General features: G+C 47.3%; 1 protein-coding gene across 7 annotated transcripts in view; it reads left to right on the forward strand.

The window, feature by feature from the left end:
• DPF3 (double PHD fingers 3) overlaps window positions 1-26478 on the forward strand; it is a 280249-nt gene that overhangs the window by 107764 nt on the left and 146007 nt on the right. For 5 of the 7 annotated variants that reach the window (XR_012507468.1, XM_074365304.1, XM_074365300.1 and 2 more), the window contains exon 2: window positions 25342-25502. Coding sequence is in view for 6 of the 7 variants with exons in the window: in XM_074365300.1 (XP_074221401.1) it covers window positions 25342-25502 (161 nt within the window). In the remaining variant the exon portion in view is untranslated. Of the gene's footprint in view, window positions 1-2539; window positions 2919-9367; window positions 9655-25341; window positions 25503-26478 lie in introns of those variants that run through there. The other 2 variants (XM_010962384.3, XM_074365303.1) reach the window with 2 other exon arrangements.

Raw genomic sequence — 26478 nt, forward strand, 5'->3', positions numbered from 1 at the left:
ATGGTGTAGAGCTTCCCATGTGGTTGCCTGAACTGTGCACCCACGCCCACAGTGAACAGTTCACAGAGTGGTCTGTGCCAATCCCCAAGGTCATGGTGATGCCTTCAGCCAGGTGGCAAAGGAACAGGCCTTGTCTTGGCTCTGAGCCTCATTCCTATAGCTGCTATCTTTCTGTTTTTCCCGTGATTCTTTGAGCCACTTAGTGTCCCTCCATGGCCGCCCTGGACTCCTCATATCCTTGTTTCAACACCAAGCCTTATGGATACATTTGCGGACATCTGCCTTCAGTGACTTCAGGTCCAGACACCAAAGCACAGCGCCTGCATACCTACTAGCTCTTTCTGTCTCTGTGGCTGCTGCCCAGATCTGAGCAGATGCTAAGGATTGAGGAGGCTACTGCCTCGGGCCAGTTTTTCATGTGATGTAGCCACCGGTGAATGCCAGGAATGGTTTCTTCTTGTGATGCAGTATTGGTGGGATGACGTTAACCACCCTGGCTTGGGAGTGGGAGAATAACTGTGGGGTGAGTGCCACTCAGAGAGTTGTCCCCCAGTATTCCAAAGACCAAAGCCACATGGAAGTAAGCCTGTGGTTATTTCCTTTCCTGTATTATCAAGTGGTCCCTGACCGCAGTTTCCTGAGGGTATTAGCCTTCATGGTGTGCCTATTTGTATGTAGGCTCAGTTTGCAAATATGTAACCACTTGCCTGTTTTCCCATCCCCTTATCCATCCATTAATTCATCCACTATTTTTGCTTAATTGTGATGTTTGCTTTATTACAGTACTTTGAGACCAAACTCACAGTATCTCTGAGGTATGCCTATATGGCCAGGAGTTCTGCATGACATATTTACACAAACCTCTACAAAACCTGTTAGCCACATTATTATTATTATTATTCAGAGGTATAGTTTTTAAATCATCTAGATTAATAGTTTAATGATTTTTTTCATTATGATATTCATCTGTGAAATGTAAAACTCAAGTGACTGACATCCGTCTGTTGGTTTTAACTGATCTATCCATCATCCATCCACCCATCCATCCACCCAGCCATCTAGTAAGGGATGGTAAATTTATGTACTTAAAAGGACAAGGCAGGTGAAGTAAATTAGGAAAATGGGCTTGGCAAAGACAGCACGGAGTGTTGGGGATTGGTGTGAGCTGGAGAGTGCAGTTTTTGGAGCTTCCATATACAATATTCCCTGACTCCGCTTCCTCTCAGGTTTGATGTGTGGCACCTGATGGTCACAGTGAACTATCTTTATCTCAAAAGCATTTGGGTAGGAGCAGCCTAGAGGTGTTTGGATGGGTCCCCTGGTCTCTTCTTCTGCCTTGGGTAGAGTCTATTGGTAAAATCCGAACTCTGGAGTGTGCATCAGTCAGGGCTTTTTAATGTTGCAGATGGCAAGAAACTCAAACTGCTTAAGCACAGAGAGGAATGTTCAGGCTCAAGTAACTCAAAGTTCAGGACATCTGCTTCACTGGGGTGGGTCTTGGGGCTCAACAAGTTCATCTGGTTTCCCTCTACCTCCCCTTTCTGTCTCAATTCCACTTTTCTCTACATTGGCCTCCTTTGCAGAGAGGCCTGCTTCACGGGGGCCTCCCAGCAGCTTCAGATACACATTTTTATTAGCTATTCCATAGCAAGAGAAAGAAAGTGCCTCTTTCCAACAGAAATTCCAGGACTGACCCGGAATTTGACTACCCTGGACCACATACTCATTCACCTTTGGAGCAGTCACTAAGGCCTGGGGAGGTGCTTTTCTCATTGACCAGGGCTGGGTCACAAGCCTGTCTCTAAAGCTGAGAGGTAGATGGGTTTGATTTTACTCAACTGATGGTGGGGGAGAGCTGGTTCCCTGGAAGAAAACAGAGGTGTTACTGGAAGGAATGGCAGCTCGGCAGGCGGACCACCCCTGTCCGTCACAGGGAGGGTGGGTTGTTGCATGAACTGGGCTCTTCCTGGGAGCAGCACCCAGGACCCTGAGTGGGACCAGAGCTGCCCACCCTTTCAGCCCTACCCCTGGGTTGAGCAGTGGCCACCCTTGACCTCTGTCGAGCCCTCGTCAGGCACAGGATGAGGACAGCACAGCTCTCAGTGGGCGGAGGCTGTCTTCCTCTGCCTCCTACACGCTCCCAGGATGCTCAGGTCTCAGGAAACCTGATTCTTACCCCAGAACTTTCAAAGGTTTTGGAGTTTGGGTAGAGGGCAGTAACCCAAGAGGGTCCCAAAGTGCTCGGAGCACTCTTTGAACTTCCAACCTGGTCCTGCCATTGTAGGATGAATGGCCAAGCTCCTTTCAGCAGTGCCTGACTTGGGCTCAGAACTTGGCTACACTGATCCCATGACTTGGCGCAAGGCAGGAACTGAGGCCGTTGGAAGAGCCATACTTGGAATTTGGAGCCTCTGACTTTCCACCCTGGGCAGAAGCTGCTGGAAGGGGAGAGGGGCCAGGCTGTATCCTCAGCTGCACTGAGGTGTGGCCTAGTGGGAACCCAGAGTTCTCCACTGGGACTTTGGTCCCAGAGAGCAAATCAGGCAGGTGTCAGGTCTGACCTTAGTCACGTGCAATCCTCAGTGCCAGAAATACCACCTCTCTTTGGATTGAGCAACAGTTTTCTCCTTGCCTTCAAGGATAGTTTTAACTGTTTCCTACTTTGGTTGCTTTTGTTTGTTTGTTTTGTCTGTTTTTGTTTCTGTTTTTTTTTTTTTTGGTTGTTGAAAATGTGACTGCCAGAGAGCAGAATATTAAAAGGAAGATAGAAGAAGGGTAAATGGAGCTCCTAAAAGGACCTATTTAGAAAAGCACTTGAAACTATCAAGAAGTGAAACTCTGCTTATTAAGAAGTAGGATTAGTGATGGCGGAGAGCACCCAGGAGACTTCACACCCTGTGTCCTGCTGCAACAACCCGGTGAGGCTAACGGGGAACGGTCACTTTCTTTTTAATATCTGTTTTACAGAGGTAGAAATGATAATTAAGAGGGTTGGGAAGGGCTTGCAGTTATTGGAAGAGTTGAGTCTACAACCCAGATCTCTAAACAGCTAGCCTAGTTTTTAAATCACCTTACCTTACGTCGTAAGTTCATGTGAAACTTTCTTTTTAGCTTGACTAAAGTTGGTGAAAAAGAATGTTGATGGAGAAGAATAGAAAAAAATGAGTCTTTTTATTAGGTGTCTAGTAACCCAATCTGAAAACATTCCTCAAACCAAAGTACCACAATAGAATTTTGTGATCCAACATAGTTTCAACTTTCCAGCATGCCATTCATTCATTCACAGTTTTATTGATTTATTGATTCAATACTTTATTTGTGAAACAGTTACTGTGTAACTATTACATGCCAGGCTTATATTGGTTATTGAGGACATAAAGATGAAAAAGACACTGGTTCCTATTAGTTTTGCTGCTCACCAATGTGCCCCAAATCTTCCAAAAGCAACCATTTATTTTGCTTACTATTCTGTGGCTTGGCAGTTTGATCTGGGCTCAGCTGGGTGGTTCTTCTGATCTTGGCTGGGCTCACTTCTGTGTCTGTGGTCATCTGCGGGGGAGCTGTGGGCTGACTGGTCTAGAATACCCTCTGCCAGAATGGCTTCTCTCTGCTGCGTGTCTGTCTTCACCCTCCAGCAGGCTAGCCCACACTTGGTCACATGCCAAGCAACGAGGCAGGGTTCCAGAGAGCAGAGTGGAAGGCCTCTTGAGGCCTGGGCTTGGAACTGGCACAACCTCACTTCTGCTGGATTCTACTGGCCAAAGCGAGTGTATCCTAGAGGACTACTCAGCTGCAGGAGGGCGGTCTTGCTTATTCTCCTATCCATGTGCGGTCCTTAGTCTTATTTCCTACGGGCCTTGCTTCCCGTGTCACTTCTCCACACTTCACCTTGCCCTGTCGGGAAGACCTGCCCTCTCTCCTTTTTCATTTTCCTCTAATTCTACCTACTGTTCAGATTCCACGTTTATAAGACCTTCTGGGGATGTTTCCAGACTTAACTAACCTCTTAGGCGTTTTTATCAGAAAAAATACTTTTTGTGGATTGCATTTACCACTCACAGGGTATTTGAGTTAGGAGCTGAAGATGCAAAAAATATCCCTGCCCAAAAGAGGTCTATTTTCTAGGAAAATGAAAGTAATAAGCAAAACCTGTACCTCTTAGAACTGTTGTAAGGATTAAATGAATTAATATGCATACATTGCCTAGATAGTGTCTGAGAGATAGTAAGGGCCCCATAAATCCAACATACCAAGGTTTTTTTTTTTTTTTTGTGAAATTTAACTACGCAACAGTCCTAAGAGGCAAATTTTCCTGTCTCCTTTACAGATGAGGAAAGGGGTGCTCAGACAAGTTACACAATTTTCCTCAAGTCACATAGCTAGTTAGCAGGAGATCTGAGATTCAAATTCTAAAACTTTTTAAAACACCTGAGATGCCTTCATGATGAAATCAAATGACTCATGATGATGTTGTAAAGATAAAGTCCTTGTTCCTTTGGTCTCTGCTTCAGTTTGCCCATCTACACAATGGGAAGGTAGAAAGATTCCTGATGAGAATGTTGACCGTAACCTGTAGCCCAAATCAGTCACAGTACAATTAGAAATCACATGCAGTTATTTGTAAGAGGAAGACACGTGGAGGGATGGAGCACGAGTTTGTGGAAGAGAAGAGCGCTTGGGCCTCACACTTGTCTTCTTTTTGCAGAAAATAAGCTGAGATCCCCGTTTCTGGACTATGTCCCGGCTGGGAAATTCTGAGCATAAATCTAGGTCTTTGGGAGTCTCTGCCGGGGCACCTCTGACCTCACAGGGTCAGTCTGCATTGGGCCAAGTGGCCCCGCTGCTTCCTGGGGCCTGACGGGGCCTGCTGGTATTTGCAGACAGTCAAGTAGTTCATGTCAACCTGGCTTATTTAGTGACTGAGCCTGATAAAAGCAAAGTGACTGGCTAATGGGACTAGTGGGCAGCTCATTAGTTGTGAGCCTGGTGTAGAGAGAAGGGTGTGTTTTATTCTTTATTCTTTATGACGTAAGTGGAAAGTTAGTACATACTTCTAGTTGAGGAAATAGAAGCTTATATAGATGCTGAATGGTGGAGCCAGAGCTGGTGCCCAAAGTCCATGCTCTTAGGCACCGTACACCTTACACTTTAACTAGATTTTTGCCTCAAAATAAACAATCTTCAATATTCTTTTTATTTATTATTTTATTTTATTTCTTTACTTTTTAGTTGAGGTATAGTTAATGTATGCTATTATGTAAGTTTCAAATGTACACCTTCAATATTCTCAAGTATAAGGTAGAACCTTACCTCTTACAATCTCTCACCATTGCTGTAACAGTTCTCCAGTGCCCTTTGTAACAGAATCTACCTTTGGCAGAGAGAGTAGAGGCCCCTCAAAGATGTCCACACCCTCATCCCTGGAACTTGTGAATATGGGGAAAGGGATTTGGCAGATGTGATTTAATTAAGGGCTTTGAGGTGGGGAGATTATCCTGGATGTATGTGGGTGGGGTCCTTATAGAGAGAGGCAGGAGGATCAGAGTTAGAGATGGTGATGTGACAATGGAAGCAGAAATCGTCCTGATGCAATAGAGGAAGGAGCCACAAACCAAGGAATGTGGACAGCCTCCAGAAAGTGGGAAGGCAAGGAGATGGATCTTCCCCTAGAGCCTGCAGAGGGAACGCAGCCTTGCTGACGCCTCGATTTTAACCCTATGTGGCTCATTTTGGGCTTCTGACCTCCAGAACTGTCAGTTATAAATTAGTATTGTTTTAAGGCACTGAGTTTGTGGTCATCTGTTACAGCAGCAATAGGAAACCAGGACACCAGCTTTCCACATGTCCTGTTGAATATTCCAGAGTTCTAACCTGCTAAAGATTTTTCCTCCTTTGTGACCCAGTGCCCTTTAAGCAAAGGGGATAGATGCCCTGGGAAGATCTGTGCTGTGAGTCAGGTTCCTGCTGGTGAGGATGGTTTGCACTGAGTCATTTGCATACTGACCCTCTTGGCTAGACCAGCTAGCTAGTGGTGGGGATGCAACCTGAGCTAATGGCATTGAGATACTTTATTTTTTCATATATTCTGCTGCTGCTCATTCTTGCGGACAGAGAGGCCAGTGGAACAAACAAACAATGCTGTCTGGGAGTGACCCCAGCTGTCTTTTCTGCCCCTGGTGGTAGCAGCAAGTGGAAGGTGGGATCCCACGTCATAGTAACAACAGCTGATATTTATTGATCACTCTCAGTGGGGTTATCTCCTCTGTTCTCAGTCATCTTATGAGGAGGGTCCTATTATCCCCATTTTACAGATGAGGAAAGTGAAACTCAGAGAAGTCAGCAGGTCAGTAAAAGAGGAGCTGGGGCTTAAACCTGGCCTCCTAATGCCAGCGCCCAGCCCTTCACTGAAATCCTTTGCTGCCTGTCACATGGCTTGGCATGCATGGGGTGGGCATTCCTTACACGTTTACTGGATAAATGAATGAATGACTGTCACTTAAATGGGCCAGAAGCAGCTTTGTGAACTTCCATCCTAGGGTGGCAGGGTAGACTGAGGGGCTGCCAGAAAACCTAGCTGGACAGCAAGGAATTTACTCCTGCAGGTGCAAAGGCAGCATGGAGCTGGCTATCTCACTTAGCATCTTGTACCTGGACTTGTGGGCAGGCCCAACTAAATACTTGTTGAGTTTGCTGATGTCTTCTCTCCAACAGAGCTCCAGGCACCCAGCAGGTGGTGGGGATGGTGATCTCTCAAGGTCTTCCTTCTCCTGGGGCTCCCCTCACCCCATCTTTCCAGGCTCCAAATGGCCCAGTGAGAGTGGGAGTTGCGTGTGGGCTTTTAATTTCTTTCCTTCTCCCTGAACGTGGATGAGAGATGGGGGAGAGTGATGATGGAGTTACACTCAGTGTGAAGCTGCAGGGGAGCCCATACGGCCTTTGCCCCCTTAGAAATTACCCACGTCCCTAATAGACTGGCAGCTTGCGTGGATGCTTCCTCCTTTTTGCTTTCTTTTATGTCTTGCTTTTGTGAGAGAGAAGAGAATTTACCACCGACGAGCCTCATTCCAGATAATGAATGGAAGGCAAGTGACCCCAGCTGCCTCTCCCTCTCCCGCCATCCCCAGGAATGTCTTGTCAGCCACAGTGGTCTCTGCCCAGCCGGCTCATATGGGGTGATGCTGCTTCCTTAAATTGCCTCTGTCTGACAGTTTTGGTTTCCTTCTTCTCCAAATCTCCCTCAAGCCATGACTTCATTTACAGCACTGGTCAGAGCAAGGCAATTCTATTGATTTTCCTTCCTTTTTTGTTCTCAGTTTCTCTGTATATGAATTGGGTTGAATCATGTTTGCCATTCTCCTGTCCTAGGGGAGGTTAACTTTTTGGTGTTTAAAGGGAAGGGTAGAGAGTGTTTTTGATTGGAATGAGAATATTCAAATTTCGGTAGTGCACAGATATAAAACCCAATTTTGTGTGTTCCAACATTTTTTTTTAAAAGAACATTTTCTGTTCTGGATGTTTTCCAAACAGTCTGTAAAATACTGTGGGGGCCATTCACCTAGAGATGTCACATCAATGATTTAAGATGTGGAGGGACTGGGGGAGAGGAGGTTCAGGACAGCCCTGGAGATTTGGGCCCCATCTCAAGCTGGGTCACTGGAAATGGCCTCTGTTAATTGGAGCTTGTCCTGTCAGGACATATCAGACAGGGCCACCGCGACACCTGAGCTGTTGGGGGTGGAGTGGTCTATTGGAGCAGGTGTCACTGCTGCTGGGTCCTGGGGGTGCTTTGTTACTCTGGGGAACGAGCCGGCCAGCGGTCATGTGGACTGAAGTCAGGAGGCTGTGCTAAGTTGGTTTCTCCAGGAGCCCAGAAGCCAGGACCGAAGTGTGGACTATTTTGGGCTGTGTGGTGGTGGCAGAGCTGGCGTGTGTGTGTGTGTATGTGTCCTCACGACTGTGTCCTCCAGAAATCACTCCTGAACTAAAAATGTGTTTTTTTTTTTTTTTTTTTTTGCCACTGCCTTCCAAAAAAGAAAAAGAAAAGTCTTTAGTCCTTGAATTGTGTTAAGGGGGATTATACATTTTGGCTGCAGGGAGGAGGTGAGGAAGCATAGTCTGGCTCCAGATCCCACAGCAGGAAGCCTTCCTCCCTTTTTGTTGCCACCTGGTCCCTCCGCCTGCTCCTTCAGTTTCCTCATGACTGTCCCGGGCATAGGCATGGAGGCTCTGAGCCTGTGGGCGTGTTTTGCTCAAACGCTGGTGTGCGCCCAAGAACAAGCACACGGCTCCCTGCTGGCTCTGCTGGAAGGAGCCGTGGGGGCATGTTCCAGTCCCTCCTGCTGGTCAGCGTTTGCTGTGGCCGAGTGATGCCACGCTCCTTGGACAAAGTGACTCCAGGCAGCATGGAACCCTCTGCTCCCTTCCCTAACCCACACCCCACACCACCCGGCTCCCTTCAGTTCAGTGTCCCTGAGCCTCCTGCCTGGGCTGGTTCGAGTCTGTGGTCCTCCTGCAGAATGAAGGGCTGGGCTGTGAGGCCGCATGGACTAGAGGGAAATTAAAGACTGTCGGCTCGGGCTGACCTATATTCTCACCCCAACTCTACCACTTGGTAGTTTTGTGACTCTGGTTAATTTCCCTGTCCTGTTTGAGCTGCGGTTTCCTCATCTGCTAATATTAGAGTGAGTGTGTGCACATGGCAGCCGAGCTCTGTACCTGCATACCATGGTGGCCCGGCAAATGTGCGGTTCCCATTGCTGAAGCTGGGAAGTTGGTTTTGTTTGAGTTACTAGTGCACCATCTGCAGGGCCCCCCTAAAGCCTGCCTGGGAGGAGCCTGAGTCCAGCAAAGGAAACCCCCGTCCTGGACCCTATAACCTCTGTTTTCATGTTAGTCCCAGGCAGACAGCTTGTTGGGGTCCTGGCAGGTCTGCCCTGGAGCAGCCCGGTCCCCCCAGTATTGCCTTAGTGGTTGCCAAAGGGCAGAGGTTGCCAGGAAAGTCTTCCAGCCAGCAAGTCAACATTTATTTATAGGTCTTGGAGGGAGATGGCCTCCGGGCCATGAGGAAGGGCCTGGCGGAGGCAGCTGCAATGAGCGGGGGCAGGGGACGGAGCAGTGCCTGTGATGGGGGCACTGGCGGAGGCACAGAGGCCAGGCGGAGTTTGTGTGTTGGAGACTCAGGGTTCTAGCAGAAAGCAGCCAGTTCACCCAGAGGGAACGAGGAGTGTTTAATAAGATGGCTATTTATAAAAGTGTGTGCAGGGAAACATACAAGGGGACGGCTCGACACCCTGGGGCGAGGTCAGGGGAGATGGGAAGGTCACTGGGATTGCAGAGGGTAGCTGTGTGGAGATGGCTGCCCCGTAAGAGCTGTGACCTTCAGTAGAAGATGCAGCCCCCCACTCCCCACAATGACCCAGCAAGGAGGTGGCTGGGGGAATAAATACCCTATCTCACTCTCTTCCTTTTCTCTGATCTGTTGGCACCTGCCGCTGGCCCAGGCCACCAGAAGCAGAGGGAAGGGAGCAAGTGGCTGACTGGACAGGCCTCCTAGGGGACTCAGCAGGGAGAGAGAACCCTGAAGGGCCAATGGAGGAGACTCGGAAAGGAAGAGAGACTGGAGACCGAACTCATCCTATATCTCTGTGGTCTCGGGTGAGTGTGTAACCTCTCTGAGCCTCAGTTCCTCCTCTGGAAGATGGGAATGATAAAGATGTCCTGTCTCATTGTGGAGTGCAGTGAAATACTAAGCGCTCAGCCGTGTTCCTGGTGCAGTGTAAAGGCTCCATAAAGAAAGCTCGAACAGATTGGGCATTTGCATGGAAGTGTCCAGCTGAGCGGCCAAGTACTGTGTAAGGCCCGGTGGGCTAACGTTTATCCAGTGTCTATTTATTGAATGCTTCTGTGCCAGGTACCCAGTCTTAGGTGCTAGGAATACAGGGGTGAACAAAACCCACCAGTCTTTCTCCCAGGGAGCTTGCATGTCTAGTGGGGGGAAGACAAGCAGTAAGTAAAGATAGATCAAATAATTTTTGATGGTTGCAAGGTCCTAAAAAGACCATAACCAGAGCGATAGGTTAAGCATGAATGCTGTGGATCAGAAGTTGTGGGAAGGCCTCTCAGAAGGTGGGGTGAGTGGAGAGAGAAGGGCAGAGCAAATGTCCCGAGCCAGAAGGAGGGTAGTTTTTTGGGGCAGAGAGGCGACTAGGGTAGTGGAACATGGGGCTGAAAATGGCATTTTCCTCTAGGCTGGACAGGAGGACTGGCCCCTGGACATGTGCAGTGACCATTAGCTGTTGGCTGTTTTTACTATCACTTTAGTAAAAATTAATATTTTAGAAAGGGTGGCATAAGTAAGTGGGTAGGTACAATATAAAATGTTCCAATGGACCAGCAACCATCTACTGTCAAGGTGGTATAAGGTGGGGAGTGGTGAAGAGTGTGGACTTTGAGGCAGATGGCCTGTTCACATCCTGACTCAGCGCACTCTCCAGGTGACCTTGGGCTGATGACTTGAGGTGTCTGAGCCCCCATGTCCTCATCTGTATGATGAGAGATAGGGTGAGCATCTCTCTCATGGGGCAGTTGTGAAGATGAACCTGTATCTAAAGCACTTAGAAAGTGCCTGGGAGGGGGAAAGGGGTGGCAGAGCTCAGTGGGAGAATGCATGCTTAGCATGCACGAGGTCCTGTGTTCAATCCCCAGTACCTCCATTAAAAAAAAAAAAAGCAGCTGTAATATCCAACAGCCTGCTTTAAAAAAAAAAAAAGCTATCGCTAAGGATCAGGAGCAGATGCAGAGCTGGCTCAAGGGGATGTGACCCGAGGACTCTGCTCTCAAGCTCACAGTCGGGGTTGGGACATGTGTTTAAACAGATCCCAGCCACCCAAGGCAGCACACAACGGTCCCTGAATAAGTGGCCAGACCATTACTCAGGGGAGGCATCATCAGAGGGCTGGCATGGCCACAGGAAAGCTTTAAGGAGGGATGTGAAGACAAAAAAAGTAGTGTTAATACTTAATCTGGTGGCATCAGTCAGGTGAAGACAGAAGTAATCAAATCAGTCCGCCCTGAAGCACTCACTGCTTCTGCTTTCCTGTGCAGCCTCCTACCCCAGGCCTGGCCTCCATTTACCTGTCGTGTCTGTCAATACAGGACAGCCCTCCAGCTCCCCTTGGTCAGGTCCAGGGAGCCCTTACATCTGCTGGAAGGTGTTGAGACTCTTCTCTCAACTTCCCCCAGGCCAGAGAGGCAAGGAAAGGTTAGAGGTCAGAGGACAGGCAGTGGGGAGCTGGGAGGACCAGGTAGAGGGTGGAGGGCAGTGAGGTTGGAATTAACCAGAACCCTGTGTGTCTGGCAAGTGGCAGATTCTTCTGGTAAGATAAGTGGAACCCTCTGCAAGGTAATTATTAGAGAGCATAAATTCCCCAGATAACCTGTCCTCCGGAGAGATATTGATGGCTGTGGGGCAGGCATGTGCTGGAGGCTGCTCCCTCTCCACAATATTGACTCCTGTCCCGAGCCTCCTCCTCCCCCTCCTCTTCCTCCTTTGTTGCCTTTCCTCTAATCAGCTGCCCTGCCCACCCCTCCTCCCCCACAGACCTCGCCTCCGGCTCAGGTTGGCTCTTCTGGACCTTTCTTTTCGCTTCATCTCAGCTGTCTTAATGACTGTGGTCTCAGCAGGATTGGTGGAAGAGGTGCAGCCCCTGTGGGGAGGAGTTTCTAAGAGAAGGAGGCTCTGAGCTTTACTGGGGTCCAGGTCCCCAGAACGAGCACTTACCAAGTGCTATCAAGTCAGTGTCGGGCTTGTGAAGGGCCAGGGCCGTACCTAGTCCTGGGGATTGTAGATCAGGTGCGTAGCACGGGCAGGCAGGTGGTGAGTACCTGTTGGTACATCTCTCTGCTCTTACAGTACTTTCTGAAGCTCTCTTTTCTCTCCAGGGCCTCCTAGGCTTTGACTAATATTCTCTAAATATTTGTTTAGCAAATATAAGAAGAGGCAAAGGGCTGGTTGAGGGGTAACCAGGGAAGCAGGGCCACTGGAGGCAGCCTTGTCCCAAACAATTCAGTTCTGGCCCGAGACCTGCACCCCAACTCTTGACAAACTGGACCTGTCTTTCTTAGAAGCCTGTTTCCTGCCATCACTGACAGTGTTCTGGGTGGGAGGATCTCACAGCTCTCTGACCTCAAACAGCTTATCAATAGGGTGACCTGATCGTTAATCAGCCAAGCAAAGATGCTTTTGAGAGGGAAAGCGGGAGTTATTAACAGTTATGCCAGGACCTCGATGGGAACCCGGACTGTTCCACACAAACCAGGTCCTACTTCTTGAAATTCTCTGCCTGAGATAATGCCGGTCCATAGAAGCCTCTCCAACTTTCTACATCCCTGGTGGTGCTTCAGTATGACTTAGAGGTTGGGCCTGGGTGCTTCCTGGCTGGCCTGCCTTGTCCCTTAATTTGGCTCTGCGCGTATTCCATCACCTGGAATATGTCAGAATGATTCTCTCCATTTGACAGAGAGGTTGAGAGACTTGTCCACCCACAGTGACTAAGTTCCAACTTCGACCTGGAACTGAGGTCGAAGCCTATCAGGGGCCAAGCCCCATCTCTCTGTTCCATGGGATGGAATGTCCTCACCGAAGCAGTCAAGGGCTGGGATGCTTCTGTCAGCCTTGTGCAGATCCTGCTCACTTTCTGGAAAAAGAGCGATGGATGAGCAAGGCAGGGAGGCACTGGAGGCAGAAGAATCCTTAAATGGAATCTCTGCTGTTCCTGGTTGTTCCTGATGACTTTGTTCGGAGTCCGAGGGACAAGAGGTTTTGACATCTCCTTTTTGACAGAGAGCACCCCAGAGAGGGGCACTGCTCTCAATTTTCCATGGCCTCAGCAGTAGTCTTTAACTCATTGGAAGTAAATGAAGTCTGTGTGACTCGATAGAGCATTGTTTTGCCCATTGGCCGAAAGGGCTTCCTAAATGAAGAAGGGCTTTCCAGGGAGGCTAGATAAAAAATTTCAGTGAGGAGTGTTGCTTGCTGTGGTTAATGATAATTACTAAATAGGTAAGGTGAGCTAGTGCTTGTTTTCCTTATTATTAACTGTACTTATGGATTTTTATCAAGTTGTACCCAGCTGGGATAATTGTAAACTATCTGCTTACGCCATGTGGCTCCTGGCCATCTCATTCTATTTTCTTTCATTCTGAAGTTGGGGTCTTTTCACTATTCGAGGCTTGTGCTATAAACCAGGGGTCGGCAAACTTTTTCTGTAAAGATCCAGGAGGTAAATATTTTAGGCTTTGCAGGTCGTGTGGTCTCTGTTGGAAGCACGCTGTTCTACTGCGGTGGCAAGAAAGTGACTCTGGACAATACGTAAACAAATGGGTGGGACTGCCTGCCAATAAAACTTTATTTACAGAAATTCATGGCAGGCCAGATTTGGCCCAGGGACTGTATGTTTGCAAACGCTGGCTGTAAACGGGGGAGAAATACCTGAACTAGAAACCTGGACACTGAGGATCTGATCTCAGCCCTGCCCCTGTGTGACTGGAGGAAGTCACTTCCCCTCTCTGGCTATTGATTTTCCTTGCAGTACAACCAAGGCATCAGACCTGACAATCTCTAACACTCTGGGATTCTTAAATCTGCCTCTAGTTTATCATATTTTGTCATTTTTCTTTTCCTCCCTTGAGTAGATGCTCAGAACCATAGAGTCCATTGCCACTCGTCTACCTTCAGGATGGATTTGGTTTCTAAACCACATAATAACATTTTGTATGTCTCTGAGGGCATCTTCTCAGGCAGCACTATAACCAACCTACTTCTTGAGTTACTGAGAGGTGATTCTGTGACAAGGAAGTTTATCTCTGGACTGTTTGGCAATTTGGGAAACTGAGGCCCCCAAAAGAGAAATAGCTGAGATTATGCAGCAAATAGGTGACGCTCTTAGAGAAACCAGGTACCTCCTCAAAAAAGAAGTGTTGTCCAAGTCATTCTAGCTCTGGATGCTCAACTTACTGTGAAGGGGCAGTGGTGTCCCTGTGGGAGGCTGGTGGTATAGCGGCCAAGAGCCGGGTTCTAGACCGAAATTGCCTGGGTCTGTATCTTCAGAATGCCACTTAAAACTCTAGGCACATCACTTAAAACCCCCTGTGTCTTGGTTTCCTAATCTGTGAAATAGGAAGAAATAATAGGATGGGGTTGTCATGAGGATGAAATGAGATTATACACATAAAGTGCTTAGAACAGTGCCTGCACACACAGTACGTGCTCAAAACATGGTATCTGCGCCACTGCTGTTTGTATGAGCATTATCATCTTGTCATCCTTCTGTGAATATGTTGAGAATGTCTTGTATACTTTATACTGGACTCATTTTCAACTTTTAGGTTGGAGATGTGGGCTGAGTGCTTTTCTCCTGTCCTAAATGTTAAGTGAGTTTTGATGAGGTGGAAAGACTGGGAGAGGAAGAGGGGGAGCAAGGGGAGAAGACAGTGGGGAAAGGGAGGGAAGGAGGGAAGGAAGGAGGGAAGAAGGGAGACTTGGCAAAATAGGTCCATGAGGAAAGGAGGACCAGGTTCTAAATCCAGTCTTGTTTCCTAATAGTTGTTGGGGTGGGAAGGAAACTAGACTTCCCTTAAGGAGTTTGGAGGTCGGTATCCTTTGTCAGTATCCTGGGAGGTTATGAGGGCAGATTTAGGTATTTCTAGAGTGCACTCATCTTTCAGTTTTGGTCTTGGTTTTTTGCAGGATATTTCTATCTTTTCCACCAGAGGACTTAAATCTGGGGACATGATCAGCCTCTTGGTTAGCCTGGCTTTGTTCTGTCCTTATTAAAAGGTTTATGAGCACGTGCCTCAAAAAACAGCAGGCCTGAGACAGTTTTCCCCGGGGGCTGCCAAGAGAAATTGGGGTGACTCTCAACCTTGTGGCACGTTAAATGAGACTCAGTGCTTCTTTGTTTGGCTTGATGTCCCTTAGAAGGACAGCCTGGATATCATTTGGTCTGCAGGGCGTTTGCTTCTGCAGGCTGATCTTAACCAACTCTGACAGGAGGGCAGAGGCCCCCAAGCGAGGTCAAGACCACAAATCCCATCCCAGCAGGTGCATGATGGGGAGACAGCGCCCTCCAGATGACCTTCAAGTTCCCATTGATTTCCCGTCAAGCAGTGCTTCCCCACCCCCCTGCTGCTCCTGCCCCTGCCACTACCCGTGGGTTCGGGGCTCTGGAAGAGGACATGGATCAGCTCTCTGAGAAAGAACATGCAGAGGAGGTTAATTCAGACAGAGGCCCTTTCAGGGAAGGGGAGTAAGTTACGTTGGGGACCGTCTTCTGGCAACTGCTGGTTTACAATGCCAATATCAGTTCCAGAATGTCCTTTTTTGGGTATAGAAGGGGGTGGCTGATGTCATAAATGGCATCATTTATCCACTTCGTCCCACTTCTCTCCAGGTTTTGGGGCATGTGGGTAGCATTATGGTATCATGAGCAAGATTCAAGTCTGGACGGTAGACTGGGTCCCTAACCCACTGCCATGTGCGTGTTGGAAGGATCAGAAGTGAGAAGGTAGTGGTATGATTCTCATTGCTCGTGCCGGGGGCCTCTCCCTAGCGCTGACCTCCTCACTCTCTGGAATGCCGGCTTCCATACCTTCTAAACTCACTGCTGCAGACCCACCCAGATCTTTCATTTATTTGTCCAGTGTTATGTACTGAGCATTTCTCATGTGCCAAATCCTGTGTTTGGTACAGGGGAATCCAATCATAGACAGATAAACTCGCCCAGAGTTCACAATTTTGTTATGTAGAGATGATCAGCAGGCCAAGAGAAAACAGAAAAACTTTTTGGTAGTAGTAAATACTATTCAAAAATAGAATATGAGATAGTAAGGGATAGAGTAGGGTGGACTGGATTTCTTTGACGAGAAGCCAGTCATGAGAAGATGTGGGAAAAATGTATACCAGGAAGCAGGAATAGCATGTGTAAAGGTCCTGAGGTGAGATGACTTTGGTTAATTAAAGGGACAGAAAGAAGTTGCAGTGAGGATGGAGTGCAGTAAGCAAGGGGTGCAGGCGACAAGATGAAGTAGGAAAAGTGGGCATAGCCAGGTAGTCTGGGGGCCTGTATCCATGGGAAGGAGTTCAGATTATATTCTGATTGCAGTGAAAGCCATTGGAGGGGTTTAAGGAGGAGAATGTTGTGATCTGCTTTCCATTTTAAAAAGTTCACTTGGACTGCTACATTGGGAATCGACTACAGAGGATGTGTTCTTCGTGGCTGTGTTTTAAATGCCAGACCAGTATTCCCGTTACTTCGGAGGGCAGCGCTGAGGCTCTTGGATTCCAGCAGCAAAGATGGGATCTGAGGATGTGTTTGTCCAAGAATTGTCTCTAATCCACGATCTGCTTCTCCTGGCAGTCACACTCAGGGGACAGCATACTGGTGCCTAGCACATAGCTGGGGTTTCAGAAAGGATTCAGTCTATGAACCGGGGAAACTAAAAATACTTTCTCAGTCAATGAAGTTTCTGTGATGGCTGTGTGTTCTCTTTCGAGGTATGCTTTACCCTAGATAAAGCAGTCTTTTTTTTTCTTTTTTCTTTTTTTTCACTTTTGAAAGTTGGTTGCATACTACACATTCTTTAGCCTCCAGAGGAGAGATTTATTTTGTCATGTCTGGATGCCATTTGAAAGGCAAACCTTGGATACAAGAAAAGCTACAGTTTTCTTCCTCCCCAGAGCATCCCCCTTTCCTGACACCACCCCCTCATTCTCCCATTATTTACTGGAAGGACTCACACACTGCTTTTCTCCTGCCTGCAGTCTCCTGTCCTTGGCAGCCCCTTGACTTCAACCCCGAGTTGTGTATGTCATCAGAGCACCCTGTGGCAGCTCAGAAATCATGGCCGGGTTCAATATAAATTCCGTCTTGCTTAGGCAGCTTTGCATAATAAGTCCCTGAAAAGTCTTCACCAGAGCAGAGGCCGGAAAAGGGATTTATTGGGTCTTGCAGGTCTGAACATCAGACTGAGTGGCATTTCAAGTCATGATGGGAGTTTTCGGGTTCATATTCTTCATCTGATTTAGCTTTTGCAGGGTGACACTCTTGTCCCCAAGGTGCCTTTCCTGTGATGTTAGGAAGGTCAGGGTTGACTCCAGAGTGACTACTCTAAGGATGTCAGAATCTCATACCATTGCCTTGATCAGGCCTTGTGGATGTTTTGTGAGAAATGAGGACTTCTGTGAGACTCGTCTGCCACAGGTATGTGCTGCCAGGTTAATCTATGCCAGCTGCCTGAAAAAAATTTTACCCCAGGAGCAAAACAAGCTGAGTTCAAGTCCATGAACCGAGCTTTCCTGCTCTGCTGTTAAAACATGGCAGAAGAGCACCACAGGGCTCTCTCGTTCTTGCCCTTGCCTCAGAGGTTGAGGGAGCTATCCTTCAATCAGCGGGTCTCATGTTTCTCACAATCACTGGGGGAACCTGTCAGAAATCCAGATGTGTGGATCACATGCAAACCTCCAGAATCAGAATTTCACGTTGGCACCCCACCCTCCCCACCCACATTGATTCTGACACAATCTGAAGTTTGAGAGCCACTGCCTTAGTTCGTTCTCCTGGAAGGTGGGGTTATGGCATCTTTGACAAGCACAAAAGGGGTGTTTCCTGCATCAGCCAAAGAGGGAAAAGTCTTTCTGGGGTGGTCTGATGATAGCAGCACAGTATTCAATGAGCTTCTTACAACGCTCAGAGAAGAGGAGTGTTAGTTCTGCATCTTGGTGTGAATCCTATAGATGGACAAATACATTCTCAAGAGCGGAAGCAACCTTTTTTAAGATGGTGGGGAGAATTCAGTAGGATCTGAACATACAGGATACCTGTTTTCAGATGCCTCATCTTGTACTCTGGAGAAGCCACATTACTTCAGGCTCACCTCATTTTCATCTGGAGAAAGAGTGTCCCAGCATCTCTCACCTTGAAGCTTCCCCGAGTTTGCTAAGGATGGCGGGACATTTCAATCAAGCAATCTGTATTTACCACACGCTTTTGCATTCCCAGCACTGTGCTTGGTGGGGCAGCACAGAAGTGTATAACTCTTAGTCCCTGTCTTCAAGGTACTTATGATCTAGCTGGGTGGGGTGAGAGAAGGAGGGTGGGAGAGACTGGACAAACATGAGTGAGACAAGTAGGGAGCTCGGAGAGGCAGAGCGCAAGCACTGTTGGCAGGAATAACTGGGGGAGCTTCCTGGAAGAGGCAGGACTTCAGCCAGCCCTTGAGCAGTGTTAGGTCAGCCAGGCCAAGGACAGGAGGCGAGAATTCCGGGTAGGAGGGAGGACCTGAGTAAAGTATTTTGTTGGAGTCCAGGGTAGGGCTGCGTGCTTCATAAATTCAGGAAGGTCAGATGAGGACTCATTCATTCGTTCATTTTATCATTCATTCATCATTCAGCCCGACACAGCAAGCTCTCTGCTGGGCTTGGGGACAGCAGAAAACAAGCCCAATATGGTCTCTGCACTTGGGGCAGGCTTCCGACTGCTGAGGTTGTCAAGCAACATCTACTCTCCTCTCTTTGATGCCTGAGATTTGGCCTCACCACCCCACTGCCTAATGTCTTGGGGCAGAGGTTTGTGTGGGCACTTGACAGCCTCACAGACACTGCAGTAGTGAGTGTTGTGAGTCACACGGAAGAGATAAGCCTGCTCAGGCAGAGGGTCATGTCACAAAGTGGCAGAAAATGGAGGTCTTTGTGGGTAGGAGAAATGAACCACCATTAATATGGACATTTACCTCCGTGCACCAGTGGTTCTGTCATTTCCTTCTCTCTCAGACCTGAAGTAGGAGCTATGTTACCTGTATTGTGGGAAGTAGATTTTAGGCTCAGGGAGGGTAAGTGACTTGCCCCAGGCTTGTGTAGACAGTAAACAGTGGAGCTGGACTCAGAGTTGCCAGATTCTAAGCCTCTGTTCTACCCCAATATCAAGGCTCTCCAATTCCAAATTGGAGGAATTTGGGCACCGATGGGAGCCATCCTGGCTTCTGTGCTGAGGAGTGCCAGACTGAAAGCTGGGTTCAAGGGAGGTTTCTTTCTGGCAGCTGGACAGAAGTAGAGCTACAGCGATTGCAGTCCGCAGAGACTGTAGTAACTAGGGGCTGGGGGACGCGGGCTCGATGACAGTGCCTGCAAATGTTCTCTCAGATCTTTTTTAAAGTTGCAAGTAGATAGTCATGCAGTCTAAATCACCGACAGTATGTGCAACAGACTCAGAAGACCGTGCACACACATGCAGCATAGGCCTCACTGCTCTAATATAAACACCTACCACAGATGAGTGGTGTATGAGCTGTTGAGAGCAATTCAGCAAGGACTTATTGGGCACCTGCTATGTGCTGGGTTCTGTGCTAGATGCTGCGAGTGAATTGGTTAAAAGTCCAGGTGTGCAGAGCCGCTGGGTTACAGTGCTCCAGGAAGTACCATTCACACTGAAGTTTTTATGAATGGTGCCTCCTGGTGTGGCTTAGTGCAAAATCTGAGTGGCTGTGTGCCGGGGCCCTGCAGCTGTGGTTCCTGCCCTCGTGGAGTTTAGAGTCTAGTGGGGAAGACAAATATTAAACATTGCATTGAGTTGAAAGTGACATTATTAATATTATTATTATTGTTTTTGTTGGAAGAGGACAGAGTGAGGGAGGAAGGGGATGGACTCCCTCTTACCCATCCTCTACAGCTCTTCCTATTTTAAGTATCAGAAACACTGTCTTAGCTGGAGCTGCTCTAATAAAATAACCACAGACTGGGTGGCTTAAACAGCAGACATTCATTTCTCACAATTCTGGAGGCTGGGAAGTCTGTGATCAGGGTGCAAGCATGGTCTAGGCGAGGTCTGGTAAGGGTCCTTCCTCTTCTGGGATTGCAGACAGCTGCCTCCTTGCTATGTCCTCACATGGCACAAAGAGAGAGAGAGAGAGAGGTGGGGGGAGGGAGGGAACTTTCTTGTGCCTTTTCTTATAAGGACACTAATCTCATCATGGGTGCTGTACCTTCATGACCTAATTACCTCCCAAAGACCCCATTACCAAGTGCCGTCACATTGGGCTGAAGGGAGGGGGTGTTTAGGGCTTCAACATAGGGATTCTGGGGGTGGGGGACACAGTTCAGTCCATAGCAAACACTAAACTTGGTTTTCTTTCAAGGGCAGCTTTAGGAACTGTGTAACTACAAGGTAAATGAAGAGTTTCCCCCTCTTTGCCAAATATTGCCCCCTGCTTGCAAGTTATTATAAAACGTGGCACAAATGGGAGAGGGCTCTCCGCACCACAGTTAGAGTTAGACATGTTTAAATGCAAACAGGAGGACGTTAGCATATTGGTGGAGATGAGTCTTAAGGTGTGTGCACGCGGGCAGTTGTGGCAGTGTGGGCGGACAGCAGGGAAGCCCCATGCCCACCCAGGAGAGGGGCTGATGAGGGGAAGAAGGGGCCAGAAATTCTGCCACAGACCAGGGCTGCTCTATCTATGCTTATCTCTGTTTATGTGCACAAAAAGCAGTGATCGGCCAAAGTCCTGTTTTTACAGCCAGAAGGGACCTGTGGCCACGTGGTGGGAAAGGAGAGAAGGGGATAGCTCCCCGAGACATGAAAGAATTCAGTGCCAGCTGGGATAAAGGGAGGGGAAGGGTCAAGGACAGCATGCTAGGGAGATGCAGAGTGGTGTTCCCTCAGGTCCTCGCCCCCACCCCTGGAAGCCCGGAGACTCCAGGGAGAAGCAGGCTCTGGTGGGACATGAGGACTTGGCTCTTGGACACATTTGATATAGGGCAGGACACCTGTCCTCAGGTCAGAACACAGGACCAGAGGGACAGTGAAGAGGGAGGTGGAGCCCAGGTGTCTGGGTGGGAGGGTTGGAGCAGGACAGTGGAGATGGGATCTAAGCAAACAGGCGAGGTCTTGGGAGAGGGGTATGGAAGTGTGAGGAAGAGGAGCAGAGGGTCTCAGAGGAGTGCGATGGGCTCTGAAAATCCCTTTTGAAGGAGTGTTACTCTTCCCACTCTGAATCCTTTTTGGTGCCTGGAATCCACTTCTCCACGGATGCGCTCAAGCTGGGGCACTGGCAGGCTCTCAGAGCCGGGATGGCTCTCTCACCCCAGGCTGGATAGCCAGGGATCCCACAGAGCCCCTCATGAAGCCCCCAGAAGGCCCCCAGAAGCCGGCAGCCTGCACTGCTCCAAGCAGCAGGCCGTGGGGGACTCCTGCTCTGGTGGAGCGCCCAGCAGTTTGTTCCCCCACCTTTCCGGCTCCCGATTGCAGCCTTGAGTAGCCTGAAGTCAGTTGTTGATGAGAACATCATTCTACTCCGCCTCTTGCCAGCTTCTTCGAGCCCAAGCCATCTATCATCCTGTGGAAAATCCAGCCTCCTTGGTTTGGTGCAGACAGGTGATGGCTGAGACTGGGCCGTGCCTGACCCAGCCTGGGGCGCCCTGGTCACCCCTGCACAAAATGAGTCATTTTGGCTGCCAGCCTTTCCCTGCTCCCTCTGCCCCTTGCAACTTTACTGCAAATGTCACCCCTGGGATCCTATCGTTGTGGGATTTTTTTTTTTTTGAGAAATACCATATTGAAAAGGACATTTGTCCCCTCTGCTGTTTAAATTGCTTTCCACGGGTTAGGGAGTCCTGGGCATTGATTTTCTTCTCGAGAACAGAGCAAGCCCTGTGAAGATTTTGGCTAATTAACTTTTGGAGAAGTGCTGCTTGAATTTATCAAAGAGGGTGAAGTCTCTTTTCTCCTCCCATATCTTGAAAAGGGCTTTAAACTGTTGTTTCCGAATCCCTGCCAACACCTAGTCTGTTTAAAAGTGACTTCCCTGGAGACATGGCAGAGGGTGATGGCTGTCACATTTTTGTAGCTTCACTCTTTAATACGGTTGTTCCAGTCCTCAGAAAATCTCTTGTGTTTACATAAAAGAGGTATCATTCACACAAAGATTACATTTAAAAATACACATTTTCCCCCAGCATGCCTGTTACTAATAACATTGCATGTTATGAAAGTGGAAAGTATTTAAGATGAAATTAATTTTCACCCAGCGAGCCACTTTGTTTGACTTTTTCGTTCCATTCGGTGTGGGGCATGGACTTGGCCAAACTCACTTCTCGTTTTCAGCAAGTTCATTTTCTTATTTCTCTCTTTGGGACTGAAGCTGTTGGAAGTGAGTTCCAGGCATGTCGGGAAAGGTCTCATTTGAGACCCTACTGTAGATTTCTTTTGTATTGACTTGCAGAAGGTTGTTTGGAAAATGAAAACCCTCTTCTCTCCAGTTGATGAATTTTAGTGTACAATTTTCTTCCTTCCTTCCTCCTTTCCTTCCTCCCTCCCTCCCTCCCTCCCTCCCTTCCTTCCTTCCTTCCTCTTTCTCTTTCTCTCTCTTTCTTTCTTTCAATGGGTTCTCTTTCAGCAGAATTTCTTGAGTCAGAATAGTTATCTTTTTTTTTTTTTTTTTTGTCAGTCTGTCGAAAGATGGTGGGAAACCAGATGAAGGTTTCTCACATTGGACAGTTCTCTGTCCTGTGTTCTTGTCAGTGCTCATTCATGTGGTGTGGCTGGTCCCTGTTTTGTGGAGGGGAGCTGGAGCTTCTAGGACACCCTGGACGGCTGTGTGTCATCTTGCCTGGACAGTTCTGTTACAACGAGCTGCCTTGCTTAGCAGAAGGAGGCATTTAAGCTGGTGGGACACAGATGCGAGTGCTTTGTAGGAAATGGTTCTTTATTTTTGATCAATCTCATGATCCTTGTTACTGACTTTGATTACATCAGCTTATGCGCAGTTCCGTTTTATAGCATCTTGATGGGCTTTCATCCTCCCTCCCCCGTTCATTTCCAGCTGTGTGACTATTATAATTTGATTACCGTTAGGTTTTGCAACTGCTAGACACTTTCTGAGCTGTTGTGCCTTCCTTGTGAGAGGGAAGATGTCCAGAGGTAAAAAAGGAGCAAAGGGCTTTTTTTTAGGAGGCATGTCTACAAGGAGTTTCCAAAAGACACCTCAGAAGCTTTAATGATTGTTTTGTCCCAGAATAAGAAATTTGCTTTAAATTCTTTTGTAGAATTTTACCCACTGACTTTTAAAAAAGAATATAGAAGATAAATACTGTATGGTATCACTTATATATGGAATCTAAAAAGTACAACAAACTAGTGAATATAACGAAAAAGGAGCAGACACAGATACAGAGAACAAACTAGTGGTTATCACTGGGGAGAGGGAAGGAGGGAGGGGCAATATAGGGGTAGGGGATTACAGTTACAAGAATATACAGGGAATATAACCAGTATTTTATAATAATTATAAATAGAGTATGAATTTTAGAAATTGTGAATCACTGTACTGTACACCTGTTACTTAGAAAACATTGTACAACTATACTTCAATAAAAATTTTAAAAAAGAATACAGAAGAATCCATTAAAAATTTCTTTCTTTAAATATTTTGGTTAAGAAATATATTATTTTATTTATTTTTTATTTTTGGGGGGTGAAGTAATTAGGTTTATTTATTTATTATTTTTGGTGGAGATATGGGATATTGAACCCAGGACCTTGTGCACCCTAAGCATGCACTCTACCACTGAGCTAGACTACTGTCCCCTATTTTAAACTTAGCCCCCAACCCTACCCCTCCTCCCATTTTGGCTTCCTTGAATCTACATAGACCAAAACAAAGGGACATTCATATTGTCCCTTCAGAATGAGCTACTTGATTCTCCTTTTTGGCTCTGCAGTCCTTGTGGCTCCTCCCTTTCCTGCCTTTTCCACCCCCCTCCATGAAGAAGCTCAAGTTTACCTTGAAGGCATTTTGTTACTACATTTGTATTTCTTTGGGCCATTTATTAATCTGTCAAGTGCCTATCTTTTATTTTTTAGGTATTTGATCTCATTGATAATGTTTGTGTTTTACATTTGATCAGTTATATTAATGTTGTGTTTTTGGTCTTTGAAAAGGACATGATCCTAAAAAGAGTAGCATCACCACGTGTCCCAAGGATGCCAAAGACTCAGGAACATAAAATTTACTGTGCTGAATCAGATCACCACTCCAGCAAACCGGAAAGGTCTTTCTATTTGTGTTTTAAACTCTGGGAATTGAATTATTTTGGGTTCAACATTCAACTGTTATTATTTTAAATGCTTCTTTCATTCGTTTTTTCACCAGAAAGTTATTTTTCTTTAAGTGTGTGGTTTTAAAAGATTGGTGACTGCCCTTCTTTACCTCCTCCCTCCTATAGTAGTTCTACTTTCATAGGATATTTCCTCTGACCTTCTATTCTTTTATATGGAGTGTATTGTAATGGAAATCTTTGTGTCTGTGTTAGTAGTTAGAGTGCCTTTGCTGGTTACTGAGATAGGAAGGAAGGGAGCAGGGCATAACCGTTTAAAGAATGACACAGCCATTGAGAAAAACAGGATAGGACATAAACTAGTTAGAACCAGCTAGGCCCAAGATGGCAGAAGACTTGACTTCCAGCAGACCTTGAGCCTCATTATATGCTCATTGTAATATATTGGCGTGCTAAGTGACATACCCACAGGTGCCATGGCAGTTCTGAGGCTGGCTGTAAAAGGCCAGTAAGTGGGCAGTGACCTAATTCCTGGAAATCCCCACCCCTTCCCCAAAATAGTTGGAATAATCCTCTCACTTGTTAGCACATGAAATTACCCAGCCCATAAAAACTAACCACCCCTGCACCCCAGGGCCGCCTCTCTTGCCTTCTGAGATAGCCAGCAGTCTGTCTATAGAGTGTGTATCTCTCTAAATAAACTTGCTTTTACTTTACTATGGCTTGCTCTTGAATTCTCTCCCGCACGATGTCAAGGACCCCCAGTAGGCGGGGTGCATCCCAGGAACTCGCCTGAAACCTGGGATATGGCCATCCTCTTGCATCCCATTTTCCTGCAACATTACCACTGGGGAAAAAAGTGACCAATTGTGGGGGGGGGGTTGGCCTAGTAGATCCTATGCAGAAGGGTGTTCCAGAGCTGCCTCCATTCTGGAGCAGGACTTAATGCTTCTTAGAACAGGGACTTGTCACTTTTACTGGTGGTTTGTTTTTGGGGTCCTCGTTTCTTGGTTAAAGAGTTTTTCTAAGTTCACTGGTGGATTTGGCGTAGGAAATAAAACCTGCTGGAGACAAGACACTGAGTTGGATTCTGCTCCTTGACAAGGTTCTTGGTACACATTGCCTTGGTCATCAGAACTGCAAAATCTTCCCAGGAAGGTGAATGGGTGACATCAGTTTCTCTCTGGGTGTATTTTGGTTTTCCCTGGCCTTATTCCTCCTCTGTCTCCCCGCAGGCTCGGGGACCAGTTCTACAAGGAAGCCATTGAGCACTGTCGGAGTTACAACTCACGCCTGTGTGCAGAGCGCAGTGTGCGACTCCCGTTCCTGGACTCGCAGACCGGGGTAGCACAGAACAATTGCTACATCTGGATGGAGAAGAGGCACCGAGGCCCAGGTGAGCCATGCCACCCCTGGGGCGTGCGCATCTGCGGGCTCCCAGCCTGGTTGCAGGTGGACCAGAGATTGTCCGGGATTCCCGGCAGCTGGCGTAGGGGAGGGGCAAGCTGTTCAGGGAACCGGGGATACTTTAAAGAAGCTCAACTACTTCGGTAACTCTTGGCTCCAAGGATGGTGTGGGACATTGAAACCACATTGGCGGCGAGGGTGGAGTGAAAGAACTCGGGATATTTAACCCCTAAAAGGGGAGACTGAGGACTGACACCTTTTACTCTGTGTGTTGGTGTAGCTTAGTGGTTATAAGCTGAAAACCCGTGGTCAGATTTTGGTTTGAGGCTGAGCTTTGCTGTGAAACCTATTCCCCTCAGGTTCCTCATTTGTAAAATGGGGATACTAATAGTGCCTACTGAAGGATTTTGTCGGGATGAAATGAAAATATTCATAAAAAGCGCATAACCTGTGTTTAGCACATAGTAAGCATGTGCTCTAAAAATGCTGGCTGTTAGTGTTAATGTTATTGTTATTATTACTATTACTGTGACACTAGTCTCTAGGCTTCAGAGAATAGAATAAAGACCGACGGGTGGAGATCAGGGAGCAGTTAGAAGAATGCAGTTTTCTGGCTCTATATGGGTATATTTTAAAAACTTTTCATTATGGAAAAATGTCAAACCCATACAAAAGTGGAGAGAGCAGTAAAATGAATTTCTGTGTATTTATCACCCAGCTGCAACAGTGATCAACTCATGGCCAATCTTGTTTCATTTATACTCACCCCCCACTTTCTTCCTTGAACCCGAGTTATTTTGAAGCATATCAACACAGCATATTATTTCATCTGTAAATTTTTCACCATGTATCTCTATAAATGGTAAGAAGGTAACACAGCAACCCACGATAGCTATCAAAGCTCAAAGTTAACAATAACACTTTAATAACATCAAATATTTGTTCAACGTTTATTTCCCGTGTAG

Source organism: Camelus bactrianus, chromosome 6, assembly GCF_048773025.1.
Source record: "Camelus bactrianus isolate YW-2024 breed Bactrian camel chromosome 6, ASM4877302v1, whole genome shotgun sequence".
NCBI classification, from domain to species: domain Eukaryota; kingdom Metazoa; phylum Chordata; class Mammalia; order Artiodactyla; family Camelidae; genus Camelus; species Camelus bactrianus.